The sequence below is a fragment of the Crocodylus porosus genome, unplaced genomic scaffold (genome assembly GCF_001723895.1).
Source record: "Crocodylus porosus isolate Cpor-Errol unplaced genomic scaffold, CroPor_comp1, whole genome shotgun sequence".
Taxonomy (NCBI): domain Eukaryota; kingdom Metazoa; phylum Chordata; order Crocodylia; family Crocodylidae; genus Crocodylus; species Crocodylus porosus.
This window is the reverse complement of record NW_017728931.1, coordinates 91,125,805-91,134,335: the sequence shown is the minus strand read 5'-3', so window position 1 is coordinate 91,134,335 and position 8,531 is coordinate 91,125,805. Positions and strand designations below refer to the sequence as shown.

Sequence of the window (8,531 nt, the reverse complement as noted above, 5' to 3'; positions counted from 1 at the left end):
GTCTATGAAATCTATGAAATATAAATGAATGGTACACCATCATCGGTAATACTGTGAATGCAATTGTTCACCTACATTAAAAAGAATATTGCAGAATTGAATGGAATTAAAGGAATCCCAAGGTTTATGAAGAGAAGTTAAAAAGATTTACCTTAGAAAGGAGGAGAATAGAAGGGGGCATGATGAAGGTATGTAAAATAATATGTGCTATAGAAAACGTAGATTGAGAGTTTCTTTTTTTTCACTGAATGTTCTTGTGTTACATGGAAAGGTGGCTCATGCAAACTGGGCAAAAAGAAATACTTATTTTCACATAACGTAATTAGAAACATGATACAATAAGGGGGCTGCATAATTTGAGGCATGGTAAGAATGACCCCAAATTTTGAGGTAATCCTTAAAATAAGAACCCAAATAGTTTTTATCCCCAGGTAGCTAACCCCAGGTAGGGACACCCCTAAAATTATCTGCCCCTTTGTTGGAGCAGATTGTTGGGTTTTGCTTAAGAAAGTGTAGGAGTGGGTCCTAGAAGCTTGATTTTTACCACCTCCCTCCTTCCATGTCATTGCTAGATCCCAGGAGTCAGAGGGCTCTCTGCTTAACTGTCTTGATCAGTATTACCAGCAGGATACGAAAAGTATTCTCAGTGCCCATTAGCCAGGTAACACGTTAACTGCTGTCATGTACATCGTATTGCACATGGCCTGATGTACAGTGTGCTTTCTCTGAAATAATTGGTTTCTCCAATACAAAGCTTTGGATTGTTTGTATTCAACTCAAGTGGTGGGGGTGTGGCTGTGATGGGTCAGCAATATGAGAGAAGCAGGGTTTGCAAGGTAAATGAGCTTTCTTTTGGTCCAGTCCTCCAATGTGTCAAGGTCTCGCTGAATCCTAGCCCAGTTCTCCAGTGTATCTAAAGGTACACTCCATCCCATCTTCTAAGTTGTTGATGAAGATATTGAACAAAACTGGCCCCAGGACCAACCCCGGGGCACTCTGCTTGACATGAGCTTGCAAATGGACATTAAGCCATTGATTACTAAACTCTGAGCCCAGTTATCTAGCCAGTTTTCTCTCCACCTTACAATCTATTTATCCAACCCGTACTTCCTCACCTTTGAGAATGTTACGGCAGATCATATCAAAAGCCTTGCTGTAGTCGAGGCATATGACCACTGCTGTCCCTGCATCCACAGAGCCAGTCATCTCAGCATAGAAGGCAATCAGGTTGGTCAGGCATGACTTGCCCTTGGCTGTCTGTTCCTGATCACCTTTTCCTCCAAGTGCTTAGGAATGGATTCCTTGGGGACATGCTTCATGATTTTTCCAACAACCGAGGTTATGCTGACTGGTCTGTAAATCTCAGGATCCTCCTTCCCTTTCTTAAAGATGGGCACTATATTTGTGTTTTTCCAGTCATCCGGGACCTCTTCCGATCACCACGGGTTTTCAAAGGTAATGGCCTGCAATCAGATTGACTAACTCCCTCAGCACCCTCAGGTGCATCAAATCCTGCACTATGGAGTTGTGGATTTTTGGCTTTTCTCAATAGTCTCTAACCTGTTTTTTCACCACTGCTGGCTGCTTGCTTTCTCCACAAAATGTGCTGCCATGTGCCATAGTCTGGGAGCTGACTTTGACTATGAAGACTGAAGTGAAAATGGCATTTAATACATCAGCCTTTTCTGCCTCATCTATCACTAGGTTGCCTCCCCTGTTTTATTAACGGACCCAAACTTTCCCTGATCTTACCCTTGTTGCTGAAATACTTGTAGAATCCCTTCTTGTTACCCTTCGCATCCTTTGCTAGTTGCAGCTCCAATTGCGTTTTGGCCGTCCTCATTTCATCCTTGTATGTCTGAGCAATGCTCTTGTACTCCCTAATTCCCTATCCAAGCTTCCACTTCTTTTAAGGTTCCTTTTTGTGTTTTAGTGTACTAAAGAGTTTCCTGTTAAGCCCAGGGGGTCTTCTGCCATATTTGCTAGTTTGGTTCGTTTCTTCTGTGCTCCCAGTAAGGTTTCTTTAAAATACAACCAGTTCTCCTGGACTCCTTTCTCCCTCAGACTGGCCTCCCAGGGATCCTGCCCAGGAGTTCCCTGAGCGAGTCAAAGCCTGCTTCTCTGAAGTCCAGGGTCCTTAAGCTGCTGCTCTCCTTCGTCTTTTCTCAGGATCATGAACTCAATCATCTCATGATACCCAAGTTGCCATCTGCTACTTTTCCCTGTTTGTGAGCAGCAGGTCAAGAAGAGCATAGGCCCTAGGTGGCCTCTCCAACACGCGCACCAGGAAGTTATCAACAACATTCTCCAAAAACTTCTTGGATTGCCTGTTCACTTCTCTATTGCCTTGCCAGCTGATTTCAGGGTGATTGAAGTCCCTCATGAGAACAAGGGCTTGTGGTCAGAAAACTTCTGTTAGGTGTTTGGAAAAAGCTTCACCCACCTCATCCTCCTGGTCTCGTTGTCTGTAACAGACACCCACCACTGCTTGTTGTTGTCCTCTCTGGCCCTAACCCAGAAACTTTCAAGAGGCCTGTCTCCAGTTTCATACTGGAACACTGAGTAATCATATGGCTCTTTAACATAGAGTGCAGCTCCTCTTCTTCCCTGCTTGTTCTTTCTGAACAGTGTATCCATAACAGTGTTCCAGTCATGTGAGCTACAATCCCATCAAGTCTCTGTTATTCCAGTTGCATCATAGTTCTGTAACTGTGCGAGGAATTTCAGTTCTTCCCAGGCTCTGCATTCGTGTGCAAACACCTGAAGTAACTAGTCAGTTTCCTTGGTTTTTTGGGAAGGATGTGAAGGGCTCCCTTGTTGCCTCTTCCTACTTGTGCTTCTTTCAGGTCACCCACTTCACACTTGCTTTGACTTTGGTTTCCATCCCTGGCAAGCCTAGTTCAAAGCCCTCCTCACTAGGTTAGCAAGTCTGTCTGCGAAGGTGCTCTTCTCTGTCTTCATAAGGTGGATCCCATCTCTTTATAGCAATTCTTGTTCTGGGAACAACATCCCAAGGTCTAAGAAGCCAAAGCGATGGTGACACCATCTGTGCTTCCATGTATTGATCTCAAGGATGCTTTTGCTCTTCCCCTTTACCTGAAGAACACCACCTGAGCCCTTGTTCCCTTCACCTTTGCATCCAGAGCCCTGTAGTCACTTTTGATCTGCTCAGGGTCACTCCTGGCAATATCATTGTCACCCACGTGCATAAGCAACATAAGGAGGCAGTCAGATGGTCGGATGAGTTCCAATAATCCTGTGACATCTTAGATTTTGGTGCCGCTATGGAGATTCAGCCATAGACTAAACAGGCAGCAGTCCTCAACGCTGAACACAGCTGCCTCCAGCGGATAAGTTTGTTGTGGGCGGAGAGGGGAGGGAAGGGGCGTGGGGGGGGGGGCAGATTAATGCCCCCACAGTGAGGGAGGGTTTGGGGCTGGGACCTGGGCTGGGGCAAGCGCTGCCTAGGGAAGGGGTGGGGTGGCTTGCACTGCTGTGCTCCTCTGGTCTGGGACCTGCTTGTGTGGTGCCTTGTCCAGTGGCTCTCACCACTGCTCCTGTCACCAGTCCAGGAGGGTGTGGGGTGGTGGCACGTGCCCCAGGATCTGCACAGGACTGGCAGGGCTGGGGCTGCACTGGGAGAAAGGTGGAAAGCACTGGGAGTGGGGGCTATGCCCCCCCTGCCGCTTGCCCAGCTCGTGCAAGGCTGGTGTGAGACTGAGCCTCTGTGTTGCCTCCAGATGAGCAGTGGCTTCACCCCAGCTGGCTGAGCAGTAGCAGTGCATGGGGTGGGGGGAGCAGGACATGTGCCTCCAGATCGGGGCAGGCGATGAAGTGGGTCCAATGGGGGGGCTGCAGTGAGTTTTTGGATGACACATCCCCTCAACCATGCCCTGCTGCTGCTCACCTAGCCAGTGCAGGGCCAGCACAAGACTAGAGCCACTGCACTGCCTCCCGATGAACAGCAGCTTCACCCTGGCTGGGTGAGTGGTGGCAGGGCATGTGGGTGTGTGGGGGAGGGCATGTGCTTCCAGGCTGGGGAGGAGCAACGGCTATGGCGGAGCTGCAGTGAATTTTCAGGTGACACATGCCCCCCCCATGTCCTGCTGGGGTGAAGCTATTGCTCATCCGTGAGGTGTGGAGAGGCCGGGCTGGCTCCTGCCTCTGCATGCCACTGGTCCGGAGGCAGCACAGGGGCTCAGTCTCGCACTGGCTGGGCGAATGGTGGGGGGGCATAGTCCCCGCTCCCAGCACCTTCCACCTTTCACCTGGTGCAGCCTTGGTCCGGCCTGCTCCATGCAGATCCTGGGGCACATGCCTACTAATGCCCTCCTGGACCAGTGGTGAGAGGTGCTGGCCAAGTTACCATGCAAGCAGCTCCCAGACTGGCAGAGCGCAGCAGCATGAGCCTCCCCACCCCCTCCCTAGGCAGTGCTTGCCCCAGCCTCAATCCCTCCCATGTGGGGGCATTGGTTTGCGGGGGCTCCCCCCCCCACGCCTCTTCCCTCCCCCCTCGCCTCTTCCCTCCTCCTTCCGCCCTCCACATCAGACTTAACAGCTTGAGGCTGCTGTGTCCAGCATCGGACTGCTGCCTGTTTAGTCTATGGCCGAATCTCCGAAGTGGTGCTGAATCTTCGGATCTGATTTAGGCCGAATCAAATCAGGATAGTGATTCAAATCACTGTATTGAATCCAAATCAGATACTTGCTGCTTTGCATGGGCTTATTGTCTATCTCCTCTTCCTCTTTCCTTTCCTCCTCTTGCTCTCAATGAACTGCTTGCAAACTGCTGTTTGCTGTCCCTGTTCGTAGTCTTTTTTTCTACTGTGCTGCACCTAAATTCTGCAGTTGCTGTGAGCGCTTACTGGAAAAGTACTCATCCCAAGCAGATGAAGGTGTCAAACTCTGATCAACTGAAAATGGGCATGTTGAAGAAAATTTTCTCTAAAAACATTGATATCCCAAAATAAACCGGGTTTAAAAGTATACCTAAGGAAAAAAAAACAGGACAAGAAATAGGTACACAAAGGATTACTGTTATAAAAGTTAATGACTGCTGTCACTAAGATATTTCATCCACTTGATTTTATATTATCTAAAAAAGAGAAAGCTAGACTAACAGTTAACAGCCTTCTCAAAATGTTTGGCAGAACAAATTCTGCAAAAAAAATAAAAGGTCTGCAAAATTTGAAAGGTTTAAGGGAGCTGTACAATACCAATCTGCTTTGTGATGTTGAAATATATTTTTTTTCTATTGGATTTTTTCTACTGGCACAGAGCAAGACCTATTGCTGTGATAATCTCTTTACTCTGATTCTTGGTAGCAGGCCACAAAGGTACAGGTTGTGTTATAGTAGTGGAATAAGTCTCCCACATACAGTGAAACATCATTAGTTGAAAGTGTAAAGCTCTTTTGCCACTGACCCAAAGCAAGAAGGCTATTTAAACTGCTACAGTAAACAACCAAGTAGTACCATATAAAAATAATTCAGAGCAAACTTCTACTTAGATAATGCAGTACAGTCAGTATCTGTCAGAATGGCATTGATTAAATATGTCCTTGGTATAAGACAAAAATTTACTTTATTATTTTTTTTTGTTGAAGCGTGACAGATACATGAATATAGTATAATTTTAGGTCCTGATACATTAGAGAGGGTTTACTGGAAGTCCAATTGATCTAAAGCGTTTGACTTTTTATAATCAGTATGCTTATTATCAGTGTGGGAAGTGGGGTCCTTCCAGGGGAGTGGAGAGCTGCATGGCTGGGCCTGTGGCACCAGGGCTGGTGCCACTACTACTCGCAGGGGTGGGGCAGCTGGAAGATGCTGCTCAGGGGGCAGGAGGGATGGTGACCAGGCTCTGTCTGGTGCGATGCAGGAGCCCTAACCCAGGGCAGGGTGGGTGCCACAGGCCTCCTCCTCTCTTCCTTCCAGCCTGTGCTGGGGCTGGACTTGCTCTGCTGCAGCCATTGCATTCTGGCCCAAACAGGATGGGAGCAGCTGGGTGCCCCCACTGGCAGGGCTGAGGGGGCGGGGGGATGCAGGTTGGGAGTGAGGGGCACCAGCATGGACTTGGGGGGGGAGGGGGGGGATACTGTCCCTTGGGAATAGGGGGCACCAGCTGTGGGCTGGGGCAGGGGAGCTCTTCCCAGTGAGGGGCTGGGCTGGGCTGCGCTCAGGTCAGGCGGTGGCAGCACTGAGAGGGGGCTACAATTGTTTGCATGTTCTTGGTTCTTAGTTCCATTTGCTTAATGATATATGAAAACACTGAGTAATTCTTTAATTTTTGATCTTATTAATTTTGCTCTTTAAGCTGCTATTATTCAAGTTTCTGGAGCCTTGTTCTTGGAAGTATAAGTGAAAATGTGTTTTGAGAATGTGGTACATGAGAGAATCTTTTTCTTAATGCATTATAAAAGATTTAGAATGTATAGCATAGATATTAGGAAAACATTGCAAGTCTAGAAAGCAAGTCAGTAATTGGCCATGGGATGTTATTAAGTCTTTGAAATTGGAGATTTCTAAGTAGCTTGGTTTATTCCTGCTGCTAGTTTGGATAGTTAACTATTCTCTTGGTTTAGAGAGAGAGCAAAAATGAAACAGAATCTTAAATCATCATCCAAAACTTGGATTAAGAAGGTAGTCTTAATGGGAAAAAAACAGTTGAGAGAGCAAAATAGTTGTGTTTAAATTTATATGCAGATTTTTTTACTATTATTTTGTAGGTGCTCATTGAATGGGACTTCACAAACTGCTTGACAACATACAAACAAAAGTAAGTGTGACAGTTTTTGTGTTTTTTTACTTTTTTTACAAAACATATGTAAAAATTATATATGTGTATCTATTTATGTATCTATATATAGATATGTATAGCAAACTAAGGCTACGTCTGGTAGTCCATTATTTAACTTAGATTTTATGGTGGTGGGGAGAGGATTGTAGGTTTTTAAATCTATGTGTAAATAAAAAAAAATATCTGGAGTTATAACTGTTGTGGGTATTTTTCTGGTATGAGATTAGGCCAATAGTTTGTCTCCTTCCAGATCTTGATGAGTTCACTTTTTTTGGCATGTTTTGTTTCTTCCTGTTTTTGACAAAGATGTACAGAGTACATGTACTGGAAGACAGAGGAAAGATTTGTGTCCCTAACCATTTTTTTCCCATTTGGTTTTAATTTATTAATTATTAATTTAATTTATTTAAATCTTATTTAATTTAATCTTGTATATTGATGGGTATCCATATTAAAATACATTTGAAACTGTCGTTTTTCTTATCTCTTTCCTTTATAACTGTCACCACTTTGTGGGTTTCCTTCTTTGTAATACTGGGTTATGACATACCCTCATGATAATTGTTCAGTTTCTTTTTAGATGCCATTTATAAAAACCTAAGGATAGACATTCCTGGTAGCTTCTTTCCAAGAGGAGGAGCTTTTACCTCCTGTCATACTGTATTTAAAAAAAACAAAACAAAATACCCATAATGTCCATTTTTCTTATGATCTTAAAACATTAAAAACACTTAAGCTTCATAGCATCCTTCTGAGGGATGTATCATTTTTTTTAACTGTTTTATAGATGACTAGCTTAATCTAGTGCAGGGGCAGGCAGTGATTTTGGGCAGAGGGTCCCTTACTGAGTTTCGGCAAGCAATCAAGGGCCGCATGACAGGCAGCCCCAGGGCAGATTAATATTAATTGTCTAAATTTTTTAGCGGCCCTGTGGGCTGGATAGAATGGCATGGTGGGCCACATCCGGCCCCCAGGGTGGGCTGCATTTTGCCCACCCAATATAGAGTGCTGTTACATGAAAATTGAAATGTAATATAGGAATTATTCAACGTCACTACAGCAAAGAACAAATTTTACCTTTTCCCCATTTCCTGTTATTTTAAGTATGTAATCTTAATGTTGCAGTGTCTGTTGTGTGCCTGTATTCCTTTTGTACAAGTGATAATTGTAAGCTGCATGTGTTGGATGGGGCAGTTATCATGGGCATCGCATGAGTACACCTGTGATATAATTGAACCAACTACTGAGTTGTTTTGACACCGTAGTGAATTTTTTTGTGAACTATTCTCTGCACGACTTTAGAAATTAGAACAAATTTTTTTCTAATCTATTAAACTTCCAGTCTTGGTAAAGAGAATTTGCATACCATGTTTTGACACTCATAGTTCAGGTGTGCTTGAATGAATTGGAGGGAGAAAACAGGTTGAGAGAATAGCAGGTTTTTAGCAATATAGCAAATTTGGTAGGTCCCTAAATTATATTATCTCAGGACAAGTAAGAGACTTTTTAGTTTATTACCTTTTGATTCTCACTCATAGATAATAAGTATGTATTTGGCTAATTGACTTTTTAGTGGCATATAGGAGAGATGAAATGTGGTCTGAAGGACGGTATGAATATGAAAGACTTCCAAGAGAACGACTTCCACCAAGGATTCATCCTGATGTAAGTATATGTAATCTGTGTTCAATATCAGGCTTATATTTTACTAGCAAATTGCCCGTTGAGGGTAT

The 8,531-nt window shown here is 44.6% G+C and overlaps 1 protein-coding gene across 5 annotated transcripts in view; it reads left to right on the top strand.

Annotated features, from left to right (window-relative positions):
* Positions 1-8,531, top strand: part of PPHLN1 (periphilin 1) — a 118,424-nt gene that overhangs the window by 9,732 nt on the left and 100,161 nt on the right. For all 5 annotated transcript variants that reach the window (XM_019543364.1, XM_019543367.1, XM_019543366.1 and 2 more), the window contains exons 2-3: positions 6,728-6,777; positions 8,372-8,463. In XM_019543364.1, coding sequence (XP_019398909.1) covers position 6,777; positions 8,372-8,463 — 93 coding nt within the window. In that variant the 5' untranslated portion in view covers positions 6,728-6,776. The remainder of the gene's footprint in view (positions 1-6,727; positions 6,778-8,371; positions 8,464-8,531) is intronic.